Here is a 20,139-nt window from a genome sequence, read left to right as displayed (position 1 = left end):
CATGCCCAATGTGCTGGAGAAGCCCAGCATTCTCTGTAGTGCTGCCCACGGATCTGCTTGGCAGATCTACTCCATTGAGTTTCTTTTCCTTGTTATTGCCCTAAGGGTTCTGGCTGCTTTTATCTCTGTTCTCTTAGCTCCAGTGACCACTCTTGGGAAGAACATACTCTCCCTTAAGATTTGCACATCATCTGACACATGGAGGTCGAGGTCACAAAAGAGACACTGGAATGGCAAAGTCTAGTTAATTTAATGAATATCCAGACTGTCTATTGTAGGGTATGAAATGGCCTCAAAAATTATGGCCAAGTTTTCTCCTAAGTTCTGCCTAGGCCTAGGTGGCACTGTTGATTTTCATATTTTTTCCCTAGGACCCTGGTATCTCATTCATTCAGGAAAATTGATGAAATGAAGACTTGTCTTTGCCCCATGGCTGGCTTCTCTATATTCTGTAAGCTACACCCGGGGTTTGCTATAGTCTAAAGTTCTCTGCCCTCCACTGAGGGTCAGTAGACTGCACTTAGACTTTCTCTCTGCCCTCTTCCAACTGAGGAGAGAAGGAATACCTAGTCTGATTTCAGAAGTGACATGTTGGAGATGTTCAGCATCCACTTGAAGAGGGTGACTCATAGTTCTGCAGCCATAAAATTCCACAGATGGCTTGCTTCTTTTTGGTGTTCTGGTCATTTTGAAATAGCAGACGGGACATGATGCCGCTGCTCTGTGAATCCTTAGATTGGACTTAGGCATTTTTTGCTCTCGCTCACTATACTTTCCGTATCTAATATGTAGAATGGTGTTTAAAGCTGCTTTTTTCATGTGCTGGGGGAAAAAATCTTCACAGTTGTCAGAGAAAGAAAACCCTTGGGGCTGTGCCTAGCCACATTCTTTGCTGTTTCCTACTCCAGCAGAGCTGCCTACTGGCTCCACAGTCCCTTTTCTGTCATCTGAGCCTCCGTAAGAGAACGTCATCTAAGGATGGCAGTCTAGATTCCTGATTCTCCTTGAAGCAGTCGGCTTCTTGCTGAATGAATAATCCAGAATATTAGAAGAGTAGAGTAATTATATTTTTATTTCATTTCTCTGTAGTTCTCGTGATTTAGCCTGTAGACTCTTAAATGATAGATAAGCTTTCTACCACTAATCTCTACGCCAGTCCAAGATCTTCTTTTCTTTTAATGTCAGAGGCTAGTGGTTCCTGTTTAACTATTGGCTACAAGCCAAGATACTGGGACATTTTGCTTCCTGTATGGGGTCATGTCCTAGAGGCCTACCCATAGGCTATGAGAATCAAAATCCCCACAGAAATGCTTGCAAGACAGAGAGACAGAAGAAGGTGGAAGGGGAAAAGATAGAAGAGAGAGAAAGGTAGGGAGAAAGGTGAGAGGAAAAAGGAAAGGTAGATAGAAAGAGAGGGAGTGGGATGGAGGGGGAGGGAGGAGGAGGAGGGAGGGAGGGAGGGAGGGGGAGAGAGGGGGGGGAAGGTACTGGCAAGCCACTAAGAAAAGATTCAGGTCTCTCTAAAAACACAATCAAATTAAGGATAAACACTATATATCATTATAAAATGGAGAAGAATATGTCTCTAGGTTAAAGACCCACCTCTGCTGCCAAGATCAGAAATAGTGATGGCTCTTTATAAGGTCAGATGTAGCCGATGCTAGAGCTCTTACAGCTTTGCAAGTAAAACCCCAATCCAGCAGTTGTGTGTAACAAGGCAGTCCATCCATTCTGGTCCTAAAAGACCAACCTCTCAGGAATGGAACACATAAATCTGGTGAGTTTCTTTCCCCACACATAGTGGCTCATTAAAGCTATATATTCATCATCAAACCAGCAAGTATTAAAGACTTACTTATTAATTTACCCAAATTCCCTTAATCGTAAAAGCCAGTGACTAAATGTCCCCTGTAAAATATAGAGGGTTTTAAGCCCCAGCAACACTACTGTTTTTGAAAGTTCCTGGTCCCATATTACCTCTCCTTGCATCATCAAATGTTAACTACTTATAGAAAATTGGTGTCATCTGGGTATGCCATCCAATCTATCTGATGGTTATAAGGTTTTGGCTTACTTGTATCCTAGTGTTTCCAGGAGGGCAGGGGGGATCAGAGGGGCTGTATATTATTTCCTTTATTGGATAATAATCCAATCTATCTGATGGTTATAAGGTTTTGGCTTACTTGTATCCTAGTGTTTCCAGGAGGGCAGGGGGATCAGAGGGGCTGTATATTATTTCCTTTATTGGATAATAATCCTAAGTATAATTTTAATAACATATAGCAAATTAAAATCACTTCCAACATCACTAACGCTTAGATAATTTAATGATCACAAATGAAATCTGGTGATGGTCCTCGAAATATTTTGGGCGTATACAACAGACTCAAACGAAGTCCTTTTTTTAAAAAAAATGGTGTAGGATAATGATCCTAACGAAAGTCCGGTGTTCAGTTCTGTGGGCACCAGAGCTTGCTACCTTGTGATGACAGGTTCCAAGTCCTCTTTCAAATAAAATACCTGTGCTTTGAGCTCTCCATGGTGCTGGCTCCTCCTGGTGACACTCCAGGCACTTCTTGTTGCTCTCCATGGTCCTGCTCTACCTTTTGCTTTATAATCTCTGCTCTCACTGGGCAGTCCTCAGAATTGACTGAACCCCCCGGCCCCCGGCCCCCAACACACACGCACCTCCCACCCTGTCCGAAACAAATGTGAACGTGATCTTTTAAAAGGAAGACCAAACCCTGATACAGGGACATTGTGAGTCCTCATGACCAATCAACTGTAGAACGGAGACAGAAAAGTAATTCTCAGGTTATCGATATTCAGGGGTCTAGAGTGTCCTTAGATAGCCTAAAAATAGCTGCATGTTTTACGGTAGCTGGAATCATAGTTTAAACCAGACCTGTATATGTTGTAGTTTAGATTAAGATGGCATTGCTCCGTATGATGTGGAGGGTAGAATGAGTCTTTCTCGGTCATAAGCACCCTAATAGCACCCTGAATCTTATGCCAGATCTATCGGTCCTGCTGTAATGCTTGTTTTCCATCTGCCCTCTATACCAGCAATGCAAACATGATATGTAATAAAGTGTTTTAAAACTAGGTAACAGAGGGCCCCACCATATAAGAGGAATAAAAGATAAATATTAGGATCCTTCCACTTTTATGAAGAAAATGGCCTTAAACATAAATTTTCCATCCTAGGTTAATGTCTGTAGCCAAATCTCAGGAGATGTATCTTTCAGGTGGACTCCAGTGCACATCAGCCAGTTCTCTGATGGCATCAAGTGCTACCCAGCCAGTGTGTCGTCATCACCTCAGATCAGGACGAGCTCCCCTTTCCCCAAATGTAAAATGTCCCATGTCCATTTCTACATGAGAGTATGTTTCTATGTACGAATGACCTAGAGAGGAGTCCAGCTGGGGAAGCACAATATCAGAATGAATTTTCAGGGTGCCTCCTTCATTTCCTCACTTGAAGCAGGAGGAAGCTTCATTACCTGTCAAGGGCAGGTAATGGAAGTGATTTATCTCTATGAGCAAGCCTTCTGGAAGATAGGATTGGGGTTACAGCAACAGCTGGAGCATCTAGCATCCACTCATTTCCCCGAGCCCCCTGCTCCAGTGAAGAGCAGGACCTATTTCAAGAAGGATTCGAATGCGGAGTTTCTAACTTTGTTCAATATGTCCTTCATCCCTGGGTGTGAAATCTCGCATCTGGGAAGGTGTCCAGGAGCATAACAAAGCTATATTTTTTAAGAACCGAAAGACTGCATTTGTTAAAGACTTGTTTTTCCCTTCCCCAGCTAGACTTGTACTAATTATATATTGATTGCTAATTATAAGCACCTTCAGCTCATTTACTTCTAGTTCAGGGTCAAGAAGGTCAGGGGTATCACCTTGCCCTGGGGAAAAGAAAACGGGATGGAAGTCTGGGTCCTGGCTATTCATCTATAAGGAGGCTGCAACCCATCTCTTCTTTGCTTTCCTGACCGTCTTAGACATTAGCAAAGTGGGATGGAGCGTTCGTTCTTTAAATATGAGGTGATACTGAGAATAGACAGGACCCTGTCTCTGTGTCTATTCATTTACTTTATCTTCTGTGCCTTGGCCCTTTGCTTTCTAGTCTAAGCCTCACCAAGGTTTAAAAAAAAACTCCTAGATGTGAGTTTGTTTACGGAGCTTCTAGCTTAAATACTTGAGACCCTTTAGAAACCCAGAAAAACTCTAACGAGTGCATAGGTAAGATGGAGCGCACCATCACGTCCAGCCTTTAGAGAGCCGGAGGCCAAGTTCTTCCAGTATAAAATGAAGGGCCAGTCTCGCCATCTGCTCCTGAGCATTTACGGTTCTGCAAATGCAAAATTACAGTGGGCCCATGGTGCTTGCTAGCTCTTACAGTTCCCAATAACGAAATCTTCCCAAGGACGTAGGCTATGTTCCCCCTCTAACTTGCAACCTATACTCTCACACAAATATAAAACACACCATCACTAAGCCCCTGAGCCTTCCATGTTTTCATTTATCCTCAACTGCTGTTAATGCCAAGTCTTTTCTGGTTTCCAAGCCCTGGAGTCCAATGTCAGTGACAGATGGACTGGGCCTTAGCCCTGGGGAGGAGAGGATTCTGGCCCTTTCCTGGGGAGTTTGAGCAGAAGAAAAGAGACTAAATTCTGCTTTGGGGGGAAGCTCTGAGGTTAAGCCATATGGTTTTCTGGAAGTAAGGGGTTCTGATTAATATGAGCATGTGAAACGGGCTCTGTATCTGGGTCATAATAAAAGCTGTGTGTCTGTGTCAGGAAACAAAAAACAAAAGCAGGCGTATGAATAATGAGAATCACGGTGCCCTGAAGGACACATGCGGAAGGAGAGAAAAAGGATGGCCAGGTTGGAGAATGCAAACCTCTTAGGGAGGAAGAAGGAGACATAACCACACCAAAGCTGAGACATTCAATGGAGGTTTAAAAAGAGGAGAAGAGGGACCTATCTGTCAAAACAACATTATTTATCATTTTGGAGACTGTGAGATTTGTAGACTTGGAAGAATGTGTCTGTCTCATAGAAGAGTTAAACTCCCAGAAAAGCATGAAGTAAGGCTGGCATGTACAATGCAGCATTCTTAAAAATACAGATCTTCTCTTTTTTAAGTGATAAGAATGAAGGGGAGAGAGAGAGAGAGAGAGAGAGAGAGAGAGAGAGAGAGAGAGAGAGAGAGAGAGAGAGAGAATAAATCTCAGTTAGGCTTAGGGGAGTCAGGGGAACTAGAGTAGTGTGGGTGGGTGTGTAGAGCGGAACACATTTTTCTTCATGTAACTCTCCTAACCTGAACCTGTCATTCACACCCTACCTCTGATCATCCAGTGAAGGGAAACAGTAAAAACAAGTCAGGAATGTTAGAGCCACAGAGATAAATGCCTTCCCTGCATGCCTCGTAAGAAATTAAACTTTTCTAAAGCATTGTTATCATAACCACACCAAGCCATCACTCTGAAAGATCTAAAATACCACCCAAACAGCCATGTATGGGATGGAGCTTTGTAAGAAGGGAATTTGCATATGCACGAAGACAGGTCAGATACCCAGGCACCAAGTAGTTATGGCAGGATGGGAAAAACATGCTGGAAGTTCTACTTGAGATCTCTTGCCCTCCTGTAATCTTTTTTTTTATGTCTCCCCCTGATTTTCTGAGCTTTCCAGTTCAATCTCAATTTCCTATCTTCCCATAAGCTTTCAATGCACTAAATGAATTCCATCTTCAATTCTGTTATGTTTCTTTTCCAAGATGGTTTCCTAAAATATGGGGGTTGCATATTTTCCCCGTTTATCATATGCATGTGTGTTTGTGCATCTCTCTCTCTCTCTCTCTCTCTCTCTCTCTCTCTCTCTCTCTCTCTCTCTCCCTCCCCGTGTGTGTGTGTGTGTGTGTGTGTGTGTGTGTGTGTGTGTGTGTGTGTGTGTGTGAAAATAACAAATTTATGGTAAAGATATAATACTTTCCTGCTCAGTTTAAGGGGGCACCCAAAACTTCACACAAAACCAGCCCTTTAGCTATTGTACCAGAATACACAGCCCATATCAAACCTTCCATGATTTCTGAAGAATGTGATCACTGTGGGAAGGCATGGGGAGACGGTCCCTGCAAAAGGCTGTCACCATCCCAGGTACCGTCCTATACCTACACAGTGTCTGTTCTCCAGAAGTTGTTAGTGCTGTGCGTCACTGCTCTGCCTTCTCTCTCCCTCACAGGCTGCTGGTGCAGAATGCTAGATGCTTGTGACGGGGCTAAGTTGAACAAGGAGCTGTTTAGGATCAGATGCCCCTCCTCTTTGTCTCCCAACTGCATGTGTCCTTGTTACAACTCAATATTGGCTGCAGAGGGGCTTGTTTTGGTTGGGGGCCAGCCCAGGGCTCCCTCTCAGCGCTAATGCACCAAGAACACTGACTCAGTAGCAAATCAAAGCAACAGCTGTCCCCACCTCCTTCTCTGCCACCCACTTCCCAGTCTCTCTGCTCCTCAGAATCTTAACTAAGTCTGTGAGCATCCCCCCCAGCCTACCGAAAGCCCACTTCTGCCTCCAGATTTTTTTTCCTTCTAGCTCAAGAATAGGACACGCTCCTCTGCATTTTTTCTCCTCCCATCTAGTCTAACCCCTTTCTCTTCCACTTCACACTCAAGTGCCTGTTCCCATGACTGTGAACAATGCACGCTCCATCAGGTAGAGTCAGGAGCACATTAAAATTCATACATAAGAGCATTCACACACACACACACACACACACACACACACACACACACACAAACGTCACACAGTTATTCTCATGGCCACTGCTTTTAGCTCCTAGAGACATGGCAATGGCCTCTGCCCTTCAAATTCCTCTTCTGAGGAAACTGAAGTCTGTAGGTAAGACCTGGCATTTGTGACATTGTGCCATCTGACACAGCTTCAGAGATCTTTTCTTCATCTCACCCCAAGTTCTTCAACCTGTCTGATAATAAAATCACTTCCCTTGAGGTCTGAGGTCCTTCCCATGTGTGGGATTAGAAGGAGCATAGCTATCACCAGATAGAAAAATCACACTCAGAGGCAACTGACTCCCTGAGTTAGCTCGTCCACAAGACTCTTTGGTATGGTGATAAGAAGAAAAGACTGGAGTTATAACCATGGTTCCGCCTGACTGCCCGTGGGACGTGTTCTCATCCTTACCCTTCTTAGGGTTTCAGTTCCTCATAGTTGCAAGAGGCAGCTGCATTTGTCCTGTGGTTCAGTAGTTTGCACATAGGCACGCTCACAGACACACATACACCACAGTATCGCACTGGCTGCTCCTTAGGACCGTATCAGTTCTGAAAGTCTATACTTGTGAGAGTTGTGGTGGAGAAACTATTTGGGGCACTTATTGCACTTTGGTGCCAGAGTCAAAACAAGTGTTCTTCTCATCCTAATAGTGAGTGATCTTACAAGTAACCATCTCTGGCCATTAGGGGTCAGTAGAAAATACTGATAGAATATGGAATCTGACTGTAGGGCTTAAGAAACACACACACACACACACACACACACACACACACACCTTCATGACAAGGTAAATCTTCACAGTTCTCCCCTAACATCTGCATGTGAAAAATGTTTTTGAATGACTGGATTTTTATTTCCTTCTAATTTAATGAGAAAGAGTATTACATCAAGATAAGGTCTTCCTCTTAATTCCCTCCTCACACTACCCTAGAGGAGTAGCCAACTAGACTGAAAGTGCTCTTCCTCGCCTTGCCTGGAAAACCTTTTGTTTTCAACCTCCCGAGGAAGGACCCAAAAGACGTCTGTGAAATGCATCATAAAACCTGTTGGAACCCAGACTTAGTCTTTCCTACCCTGACTCTCAGGCACTGTTAAGCGGGTGAAAATGGTATGCTCCTCAACTCTTGAGCCTCTGGCCTGGGCCTTGTACTAAACTAAAGGGTTAATTGCCATAATAGGAGTTCCTTGGGGGAGGAGTGGAAATCAACCCTTCCCCCATCTGTTTCCACTTACATCTTATGTTCCTCTTCGGAGAGTAAAATCAAGCCAGGAGAGAGTAATGACTTTGGGCCCAAGAGGCTTCTGGACAAACAAGGCTCCAGGAGAGGAAAACTAGACAGCGACAGAAATAATATAGGGAGGAACAAGAAGGAGGAAAACCTCCCCTCAGCAACCCACTGACAGAGTGGCAGGGGAACAGGAAGACTACGTAACAGGCAAGGCATGACTGAGCTCCTGGGTTCTGAAGTGCTCCTGAGTGACAGAAAGGAGGATGTCAGTGAGGACTGCATGATCTCACTGTGGTACAGCCCACCATCCCAAGGGGAAAAGAAGGAAACACACCAGAAAATACAGAGGGGCCCAGAATCAGAATTAACTCTCCTCGTAAGGCCCAGCCTCCCTCTGACTGACTGTTCCTTAAAGGTCTCCGGCATTAGCAAAGAGGGATCTAAGAAAAAAAATGGGAAGTGAGACAGGAATGCAGAGTAAGACGAGAGAGAATACGTCGGTAGCTGTCAAAGGATGTCAACAGGGAGGATTTGGGTAAAAGCGGCACATTCGTGGCTGCCAAAGACCAGCTGTAGGAAGTTGAGTGTAAAGAGAGTCCTTTGTGATCTAAGTGTTTTTGCTCTGAAGTCAAAGTGACTCTTCCAAATCTTGGAGTTATCTTCTAAATCAGGATTCGGATGGAAATGGTCCAGTTTCCTCCAAATGCACATTCAAACATTTACTCTTAAAGAAGAAAAAAAAAGTGGCTCTGTGAATAAGAAAACCTCCAGGGGCCAAATTCCAATTCTAATTTCGCCGTGGCCATTCTCCATTGCCTGTGACCCACATGTGCACAACAGTTCACTAAGGAGCGGAAGCTGGGTGAGCCTGTCAGGCCTGGGAGTCCAGCAGTGAGACTCCTAAGGACGGATACTCCATTCTAAAAGAGATTCAGTATTCTAGGCCACAGCCCCCAGTATGTTTTTCGCTTGGAGATAACACTTCTCCACCCACCTGTCATGGTAGTCGTGAGGAATAACAAGTAGGCTGGGCTGAGCATTATTTTTAACTCTGGAGTTGGAGAAATGCTGAGTCATCAGCAGCAACAGCAGCAGCAGCAGCAGCAGCAGCAGCAGCATCACCACCATCACCTTCATTACCATCAACATCATCCCCATCCCCATCACCACCGTCACCATCACCATCATTAATCACCATAGCCGTCAGCATCCTCAGAATCGACCTCATCATTACCATCAACATCATCATCATCACCATCACCACCACCATCACCATCGCCATCATAGCCAACTTCTACTCAGGGAACGGGGGCTCTAGGCACAAGCACTCAGGCGTCCAGCTGATATCACGAAGACCAGAGCGGGTTCCTTTCTCCCACCACTCCAAATGTGTACCCATGACACTGTTAATAGCTCTACCCATACATTCTGGATCCTCAGAGCAAACAAGACAGGGGAGATACATAAACCAAGCAGTCAAGGGTGATGGTGACATACTCTTATAGCGTTCCCTACCAGTCACTTCAAGTGCAGACATAATATGTTTTTATTCATTTGAGTAACTCACTTATTTATTCAATAAATATTTATTGAGCCCGTACTATGTGTGAGGTTTTGTGTTTGCAGCGAAAAACTGAGTCACCAGTGCCAATGCATGCTTTGTAGATACTCGTTATTAAGTCTGAAATCCCTGCCCATGCTCCTCCCAATAAGAACAATCAATCAGAAGGAAACCAGGGTAGGGGAAAGGATTATTTTGTCCTTTAAAATGGTAAGAACTCTAAGGATATCAGAACCCACAGGTAAATAAAAATAAGAATTCAGAATCACCCTGAAAGACAACATTTTTACTTTTAGCCAAGGTTCTAGAATGTGATGAAAACATAAAGTTTTGTCAACAGTTTTAAATAAACTCATCTATTGTTTGGTTAACCAAATGGTACCATGTTATAGAAAAATTAGGGATAGACAAAATATACCCCCAAGTATGGAGTGAAGACGAATTATAAAATCCAGTTAAAACCATAATTCACTGGATGGCCATCACAACACCAGGACCACCACCAGCACATGTACCCACGCTAGCCTGCTACTCTATGAGTTTTATTATTCTGCCGGTGAGAGCTTCAAACATTATTGAGGTAAACTGTCCCTAGCCAGCCACGTAAAAGAGTCTTCCCTCTCCTAATCCTAACCTATCACCACCACACATAAAATGCATGCTTCCACCTCCTGAGGCAGGCAGTACCATGAGAAGAAGCAGAAAGCTTGGGTTTCATGGCCAAAGAGACCTATGATTAAAGCTTGTCCCATCCTAACCCTTACTAGATAAGTCACATAGTTCCCTAGTGAGCTTGTCTGGAGTGCTGCCCACAGATCTCTTAACTTGAATCTTGAAGTTAACACTAGAGGGCTTTATAAATATCAAGCCCTGCCTTATAGATCTCCAGTCGCTACGTCTAGGTACTCCACACTTTTCTTTAGCCTACTTGTGCTTTTGGATTTGCTATTTTCTCTGCACTAACAGATTCTGAGCTCGGTTCTCACAACAGAAGACACTCAGTATCTGATTCACTTAATAAATAAATATTTATTAAGCACCTTCTATGTGCAATATGCTGTATTAGGGCTAGTACTGATGCTAAGATGATTCAGATATCAACTGTTCTCGTAGGATCTTTATGATTTAGGAACGAGCCCAACTTGCAATGCAGGGAAGAAAGTGCTACATCGTATAAGAAAGGCAGAGAATGCAGTGCAACTCAGAAATATGGGGACAGTTCCCATCTGGGACCACCAAGATGATAGTCTTGAAAGAAGAGCTACATAAAGTAGGCTTAAAGGCTAGACCATAGAGATGAGTGAACAACATTAGAATCAAGTTATGAGAGAAAAGGAAATGGATCCAGGATGGAAAATACTTTAAATGAAATTCTAAATTGCTGCTGTGTCTAGAATGGGTGATCAGTAAATGGGACAAAGTTGACAGATGGGTTGACATCAAACGATGCATGACCTTGAAGACAAGGCTAGGCAATCTGGGTGTGATCTGCAGAAAAATGTAAAGTCTTGATGGGGTTATGCCTCAGTAAAGTATTTGCTATAAACCTAAATTCACATTTCCGGCACTCATGTAAAAAGCTTGGCATGGTCGCACGCATCTAAACACCCAGCACCATGACTGCAGAGGCAGGTGGATACCCGTCTAGGAGTGTAGGTAAAGAACAGGGAAGACGGTCAAGGAGCTAGCTTACTAGCCAAGGCTGAGAGTTGGAGTTCAATCCACAGGACTGCTATGGTGAAAGAAGGTAATTGACTCCTGCAGGTTGTCCTATAACTCCCACGCAAGCATGCACACACATGCACACACGCAAATAAATTTTTTTAAAAAATTAAAATATAAACTGGAGAGTGAGTGAGGAAGACACATGTTGTTACCTTCTGACTTCCATATGCACACTTGCATGCCTATGTAGGCATATACTCATGAACCCACAAACCCACATACAACATACAACACACACACACACACACACACACACAGAGAGAGAGAGAGAGAGAGAGAGAGAGAGAGAGAGAGAGAGATGATTAAAATAGAAAGTCACAAAAGTTTTGTGAGCAGATAACCATGTGACTGACTAGTGAGACCGACATCCCCCAACTTACACTTACACTGCCTTCAAGACTGGAGCTCTCCTTCATGGCCCTCCCCAGAAGGAGCTAGCAGCTCCTTCCACAGTCCCTGAGTAGAATCCTTACTAACTCCACTAAGTCCATATGTCCCTTTTAGAATACGCCTCAGCTTCTTCTCTTTCCTGTCCAAACATTTTGAGGGAAATCATGGTGATGTCATAAATGACTGGCACAATTTTAATCCAAAGATAGTTCAAGCTTTTCACAAACTGCCTTACAACTTGTGCTACTTATCCACGGTCCTGACAATAGACTCGCCAGCACTCACCTGCTCCCACAGGAATGGCCACTCAGAACATATCACTAGCAGTCCGCAATTTCGTCAAACTGGGTAACTTTCAGACATATTAGCAGAGTTCCCAAGATACACGAGATCACAAGTACGTTCCAGGATTAGCAGATAGGCCACACATACCCCACAGAACGGGGAGTGATGCCCCAGCCACATCCTGAGTAGTTCCCTAAAACTCTACAATCTGAAGAGAACCCTGCAAATGCACAGAGGCCATAAATCATGCACATCCCAAACATGCCATTTACCGGAAGTTATTCATTGCCTTTTGCCTCTGGACAGTTCAGCCTCTGGACACCCTAATGGATAGGTCTGAGCAAAGAAAATAGCCACGGAGGAAGATGCAGACAAAGGACAGAGGCAAGAGTGGAGACTAGAAACAGACTCTGCCTGAGGAGCAGTGTGGACAGCCTGGTGTGGAGGTGGCAAAGTACCAGGCTTCTTACAAGCACCACGAGCTCACGGGGATGGGAGTGTTACGGAAATGTAGATTTAAATGGTAGCCTGTCTGCTCTTAACCAGCTCAGAGTTTACATGAGGAGCCTGGTAACGGAACAAACACACAACACTGCAGTGTGTGGAAATGCTCAGGCTGTTGAAAGCAGGGGAGCCCCTGAAGGGGGCAGGAAAGGATTTGGGTTCCTTTAGGTGAACCAAGGAGCCTCTTTGGATGACAGCTTTAAAAGGGATTATGCCTGGCTGCCTATCCCTTGCGATTGTTTCGAGATAAAATGACACCATGGGTGAAAATGCACTCTGCAATCTGGAAGTCCCACACTGAAGTATGACAAGGCTATTTCATTGGCCTATTTGAATAAGTCTGTTTAGTAGTTCTTAGACTGTCTTCTGCATACCTGTGTTGTATGAGGGATCATAGACCCCTTACCTGGTTTCTCCCTGTTCCTCCAGCATCCCATGCTCCAGTAAAACCAATCCTGTTTCCTATTTGGTACTGACACAGCACACTCTAAAACATAACCTGAAAAATAATATGAAACACTAATGTCCAGATATCCTCATCCTTGGTGTCCATACAAAGCATCCCCAAATGAGGGCTCTGCACCTCCCCGACTGCCTCTCTGCTGGAATTGAGAGCTCTTCCCTCTTTCTTTCCCTCATCCTTGTCTCTCTTCTCTGTCTTCATCAAGTGTTTTTGCCCCACCTCCCAACTCTTTACCTGTTAGAGATAGACCTTGTCTCTCAATTTTGCTCAGAGCAAAGTAAATTAACCAGTCTTCTGGGAGAGCCAGACCAGAAGCAGTGGAGAGGGGGAGGTGTTGGTGGGCGTGGGGGGCTTCACAATGCTGCCAGCCCACCCATGAAACTTTCTTTGAGCTTTATCTGATGTGAGGACTCTCTCCCACTTTCCCCTCTCCCTTCTCACCCCCTCTCTTCCTCCCCTTTTCAAAGCTACCTTTTCTTCTCTATTCTCTCCGCACCACCTTGCTTACCCTTTTTATCCTTCTCTCCCTAGTCCTGTCCCGTTTCTTCTTTTTGTTTTAACCCACCCACCCCTGCCCTCTCTTAGCCCCACCTCCACCTTCTTATCCCTCCGCCCCCTCCCCTCCGCCACCCCCTTCCTCCCCCCACACACTTACGGTTGTTCACGCTGGGAAGGCTGGCAAACTTCTCCCTGCACTGCTGTCCCAGGAAAAGAAGCAATTCCATTTTCCTCAGCAGCTGATGATCTCACTGAAATTTTGCGATGTGATTGGCTACTCTAGGACTCTGTGGCGGGAGATCTTGAGAAGGTGGTTAGCGGGGTTCTTTGTCCCTCTGTGCTTTCTGTTTGGTTTGGGGCTGTGAACCCCAGACACCGCTGTATTTCACAGTAGAGTATAAAAGCGATCTAGTTCTAAGAGAAGTGGTGACCTTTGCCTGGGTGACAAGGTTTGGTGGTATCTGAGGAAGGCACAGGCTGAGTGAGACAGAAGCCTGGGAGTCTAGCATGAAAACTAAAAGAGGATCTGAACGTCTCATAGAAGCTTACACTCGGAAAATCTGTAATGCGACTCCCCGCCCCAAAGTTGATCTTTCTTTCCTGAGGAGGGTCTCACCTTGGGACAAAGAGCATCGGATTTGAAATCATGCACTTCACTTCTAGTCTACTTAATTTGTATGGCTTTGGGCAAGTCATTTCATTCTGCTTCCACATGGCAAAATAGGAGTAATGACATCACCATTTTTATAGCTTTAGTGAAAGAATTAAATGTGAAAATACATTCTAATGTTTAAACCTGCTGTTGTGTTAATAGATAATATGGTATAACAAAAAAGAATCCTGAATAAGGAGTTTATAATGTGTTTTGGTTTTTTGGTTTAAGTTTTGACTTTATTTCTTTTCTTTTTTTTTTTTTTTTTTTTTTTTTGGTTTTCCATTTTTCCAGTAGTGAACCCCTCACAATCTTTTCTGGGACTCTTTGCCCTTATCTGTGAGGTGGGAAAATGGGACCGAATGGTCTCCATGGTCTTTTTTTTTTTTTTTTTTTTTTTTTTTGGCTCTAACACTATGTGATTGACAGATGAAGCTTAGCATCCTCCTTAAATGGCTTATCAGAGAAGTTGTTTCCTTTCTCAGAACTCTGCTAATGTCTCACTTTCCCTTAGGTTTGCCGATGAAGCCCCTTTCCATAGGGGCCTACCCCTTCCACACCCCCACTATGAAAGTGTAGACACGAACTATAGCAGTTTGCACAGGGCTCATCCTTGATGGAGATTCTCTCCCCAGGCTACTGGCAGGAGCAGGATTTGGAGCTGGGAACTCCGGCTCCACTGGAGGAGGCCCTCAGCTCCACAGTCTGGAGCAACCCTGACCTGCTGGCCAGTCAAGGTGAGAAACCAGGCCCTTCATCTCAACGTTCTACAGATGTCTCTCTCATCCTCACACCATCTCCCACTCATGGTACCCCACCCCATGTTCTCACGCCACTTTCACCACACAGCTTTCTCCTTCCCATTTGACGTCTAGATCTTAGTTCTGCACCGCCACCACTTCTCCATGCACTGACTCTCCCCCTCACTCTGGTACAGAGACCTCTGTAACTCTACACCTCTTTCCAAAAATAAAATGCCTCCAGAGGAGTGGATTGCTCAAAACAAAGAGGTCCTGGAGAGGCGCTAGCAAAGAAGAATTCTTCAAGGGAGACAAGGGCAAAGGGATTAGAGGGCGGAAAGTGATATACTGCTATTGCAAATGAGCAGTCTCAGACACCCTCCATTGAGAAAATTTGGGAAAATTTCACTTCTAAATTTGCTCAGTGACTACACAGAAATCTCAAAATCCATCACAGGTTTTACGTCTCCATTCAGAGGATCACTTTAGGAAGAACGCCACCGGAAGAGCTCCGTGTGGAGGACAGAACATAATCCTGGTGTTCAGAAACAGTGAGCTGATCTTAGGGGTCTCTTCACCTCTGCTGCCTTGTAGCCGGTGCCTGGGGAATTGAGGGAGCTCCCTTAGTTCCAGCTTTTACAATTCTAGGCAGTCGCAACCATCAGGCTTCCTACTCTAATATGGAACTCCTGCCCTTAATGGTGTGTCTTGCTTGGCATAATTTCCAGTGGGCCTTCACTCTCTCCTAAGATCAAGCAGGATGTATTTCCTGGGAACACAGGACTAGGAAAGTAAGAAGTAAGCGGGCAGAATAGGGGTCAAGTCTCTGACAAAGAAAGCATTATAGTACTCTATAGAGCATGGGGTAAGTGTGCGTTCGGGGTTCCTATGGAGCTGTGGATAGTGCTGGTTGTGGAATTCTGTGACACAGAACAGACTTTTGGACACTCCTGGATCAGAGCATGGAGATGATTATTTTAGATTTGCTCTCAGGAGGTCACTGCTGTTGGGTCACTGAGAGTGATTTTGAAGATGAGGGAATCAATATTAGGAATCAGAAGCCTTGCTGTGGGAACTTTAGCACAGTGCCTGGTGGCAGAAACAGATGTCAGCATTGGAGAGGTTCACAGCTAGACCTTAGGAGAAGATTCATTTGGCATTCAATTGATTTATCAAAAAAAAAATCCCTGGATTTCTTACCCCCTCCCTTCCTTCCCCCCCCCTCCCTCCCATTCTCCCTGTCTTCCATGCCTCCCTCTCTCTCTCTCTCTCTCTCTCTCTCTCTCTCTCTCTCTCTCTCTCTCATTTTTGACACAGGGTGTATGCAGTCCAAGTTGGCCTCAAACTCAGCACATAGCCAAGGATAACCTACAACTTCTGCTCCACCTGTCTCTATTTCCTGAGTGATGGGATAGCGTGCGCTCCACCACAACCAGCCACTGTGGTGCTGGGGGTCCGTACAATCCAGGGCTTCATGCACGCTAGGCAAGGACTCTATCAGTTGAGCTTGCGTTTTGTTGAATTTCTCTAAGGAGTGAGGAGTTAGGGATTCCAAACACTGAGGCACACTAAGAGGAAGACTTTAGTCTTTCACTATTTAAATGATATCAGAATCAAGACTTGGGTTTGTAGTTGGGGAAACAGGCAGACCTACCAGGAAAGAGAACACATAGTTGGATTCTATTTTGCATGCCTATAATCCCAGCACTTAGAAAGGCAAGGCAGATGGACTTTGACAAATTAAAAGCATTTTGAATGCACAGTAAGTCCCAGGCTAGCCAGCACTGCATAGTAAGACTTTGCCTCAACAGCAGCCACAACAACCAACAACAATGGTAAAGGCTGGTGAGAGATTTGATGATTGGATTGAAGTAAATGCTAGAAAAATTGCAAAATATGCTAAAATGTTTCCATTTTTTAATTTGTGTTTTTGTTTGCTTTGCTTTCTTTGTATAAATGAATGTACACACCAGGGGCTGGCTTAGGCATTACTCCATTACAGTTTTGGTTATTAGTCATAATTGCTTCTACTGGTTTGGCTCTTATAATAGATGGTAACAGGAAGGCAAGACATAGGATGGGAGAGAGCTGCGTGTGTGTTCTCAACAATGAATGGCAGAACTGTACCTATAGAGACACATGTGGAGTAGTATGTTCAGATATGGGTGCCTTTTTCCTTTCAGTGGTTGTGACCCTGTCAGTTCATCCAACATTCAACAAGAGGTGAAGCTTTCTGTGTATTCAAAGCAAGAGAAGAGCAGGTCTGCCTCCCCTCCACTGCCACTACTACCTCTGTTCACTCATGAAGCCTCAAGAGAATACAGAGACCAGAGTCTTGGATAGCCTGAATTAGATGAGGTGGATGGTGGCCCAGTAATGGGTGGACATGCTCAGGGCTTCTCAGGAAACTAACTCTACTCTACCCCTGCAGATAGCCAGCCCTGGACGTCTGATGAAACAGTGGTGGCTGGTGGCACAGTAGTGCTCAAGTGCCAAGTGAAAGACCATGAAGACTCATCTCTGCAGTGGTCTAACCCTGCCCAGCAGACTCTATACTTTGGGGAGAAAAGAGGTAATGTCTCACGAATGACCTTTCTCTATAGGAGCTATGGGCTAGGGGAAAAGGGACAGCAGAAGCTGATGGGAATTTTCTGTGTAGTCCAGAGGCTAAGAAACACAAGGTATGTTATTTGAAAAAGCAGTAGACTCCTAGTTGTTTATGGGAGAAAAACCAGTAATACAGTTCTGGCCTCAGCCATGCATAGTCTATATAGAGTCCTGGAGTAGTATCCTCCCAACCCCCCACAAAGAAGCCCTCACGAGAATTGACTTCAGGCAACCCCAGTTCTCTCCTAAGTAATTACACCAGACACAGACTATAATACTAGTATCTGAAGCTACTACGACTGGTAGCTCATTGAAGTCACTGAAAGCTTCTATCCGAATTCAGAAGTGGGTTGTCTTGCTTTGGTCTCCACCCCCACCACTCTACTCATCGCTTCCCCTCGATGATATTAGCCCAGGATTGGAAGGTACACATGCAAAATCCTGGTAGAATCCTGACTCTCATTTCTCCTGATTTCCCCAGCCCTTCGAGATAATCGGATTCAGCTGGTTAGCTCCACCCCGCATGAGCTCAGCATCAGCATCAGCAACGTGGCACTGGCCGACGAGGGCGAGTACACATGCTCCATCTTCACTATGCCTGTGCGGACCGCCAAGTCCCTCGTCACTGTGCTCGGTGAGGTTCCCAAACCCCTATGTCTCCACAGCACGCTGCTTTGCAAGCAACCCCCCCTCAGTGGCTCCCAAAAGCTCCCCAGAGCCAGGGAAGCCTCCAATAATATCAGGAAAGACCCTTTAAATAGGAGGGAGACAGAGTTCTCATCTGCTGCACCTACCACCTACTGTATGATCTGGAGCAAACCGCATTCTTTAAACACAAAGTTTGTAATTTAGGGCAAAGAATAATCATTTCTACTTCATTCCAAAAATTATATGGGGAAAATACAAGATCTGTGTGCAATGTCTAAGTCTAGTTTCCAAGACGATTCTTTGGTTGTTTGAAAATACAGTTATCTTCAGCCTATATTCTAATTTCCATCTCTACTCTCTTGAGCGTCTCATTATCAGCAACGACCCCTAGCTGCTCTCTGGGCTATCCAGTCACTATCTTCCTTCAGGTGTGCCCCCCCACCCTTTCTACACTACCACACTTCCTCCCTTTAGTCTTCCTAAGGAAGACTTGTACTCAGGAAGTAGATAAACAAGAATGTTGACTCTTCGTGCTTCTCTCCATCCTGCCAAACCAAAGTAAAGCTCAGATGTTCTGATCCATGTAGAGGACATACCAACAGGCAGAGTTTGAACTGTGACTTCATGATGCCTCTCCTTCCTATCCTGGCCATCCCCTATGCATGGCAGGAATCCCACAGAAACCCATAATCACTGGTTATAAGTCATCGTTGCGGGAAAAGGAGACAGCCACTCTAAATTGTCAGTCTTCTGGGAGCAAACCTGCAGCCCAGCTCGCCTGGAGGAAAGGTGACCAAGAACTCCACGGTGAGTAGTTCCTGCTCTGGAGTTACAGGGATGAGGTGGTTCTGAGAGAGGGTGGCTGAGATATGACGTGTGTGTGTGTGTGTGTGTGTGTGTGTGTGTGTGTGTGTGTGTGTGTGTGTGCGTGTGTGTGTGTGTGTATGAGAGAGAGGAAGAGAGAGAGAAAGAGAGAGATAGAGAGAGAGAGACATATAAAAATAGGGGAAGTGAAGAAAATGAATGACAGCCACACTATGGGCATGTGTTTATTAGGCTCTATCTTCTCTTCATACATTCTTACCCATTTCAAAGATTTTCTAAGTATTTCCTGGAAAAAAAACATCAGAATCTGAAGGGTCCAGACAGTATCTCTATGTGAAGATATAGTCTGTCTGTGTATACTTCCAGTATGTATATATAATATATATAATTATAATAATATAATTATAATATAATATAATAATATAATTATATAATTATAATATATATATACATATATTGTACATGTTTCTATTTATCTGTTTCTGCATTCCAGGGGACCAGACGCGAATCCAGGAAGATCCCAATGGGAAAACCTTCACTGTGAGCAGCTCGGTGTCATTCCAGGTTACCCGGGATGATGATGGAGCAAACGTCGTGTGCTCTGTGAACCATGAATCTCTGAAGGGAGCTGACAGATCCACCTCTCAGCGCATTGAAGTGTTATGTATGTCATGGGCTTTGGGCTGAGAAGGACCAGGTGTGAGGTAGGCAGTGAGGAAAAGCAAAGCTCTGCTGGCTGCACATGAAGCCACGAGGCAGCAAGCAAGGCTTCAGAAGAGAGGCCCTTTAGTAAACAGCGCCGGCTTGGAGAGCTAAGGTCTTTGTCTCCATGTCTGCTCGTGCTTCGTGCTTCGGGAGAGGAGCCACAGACAAAGGGTAAACAAATGTGTTGGGCTACATTCCAATGCAACTTTCTTCACAAAAGCTTGCAGCTGGTAAGATTTGGCTCACGGGCAGAGTTTACCAGTCCTTAGGCTGAACCGGTGAGTGCGGCTCTAGACTGTAAACTACGGTGGCAAATGTGACAAACCCAGAGTCCTGGGATGTAGTTACAGAGTCTGGATATAGTGACCAGTTTGCAGTCCACGAACTGCTGTTTGCGTGGTGTGAGGACTGATCTTGGTTGTTTGTTTGTTACATGAGAAAGGTGGACAGGGCTGTCATTATGGCCTCTTCACACTCTTAGAGTCTGTGATGTCAGGAGGGTGAGCG

General features: G+C 44.8%; 1 protein-coding gene across 2 annotated transcripts in view; it reads left to right on the top strand.

Annotated features, from left to right (window-relative positions):
• Positions 1 to 20,139, top strand: part of Cadm3 (cell adhesion molecule 3) — a 32,638-nt gene that overhangs the window by 3,346 nt on the left and 9,153 nt on the right. The window contains 5 exon segments of one of the 2 annotated variants that reach the window (NM_001412817.1): positions 14,743 to 14,844; positions 17,279 to 17,419; positions 17,936 to 18,088; positions 18,772 to 18,909; positions 19,421 to 19,591. In NM_001412817.1, the coding sequence (NP_001399746.1) occupies positions 14,743 to 14,844; positions 17,279 to 17,419; positions 17,936 to 18,088; positions 18,772 to 18,909; positions 19,421 to 19,591 (705 nt within the window). 2 annotated transcript variants of the gene reach the window in all.

Source organism: Rattus norvegicus, chromosome 13 (genome assembly GCF_021556685.1).
Source record: "Rattus norvegicus strain SHRSP/BbbUtx chromosome 13, alternate assembly SHRSP_T2T, whole genome shotgun sequence".
Lineage (NCBI taxonomy): Eukaryota > Metazoa > Chordata > Mammalia > Rodentia > Muridae > Rattus > Rattus norvegicus.
This window is presented reverse-complemented; position numbering and strand designations above follow the sequence as displayed.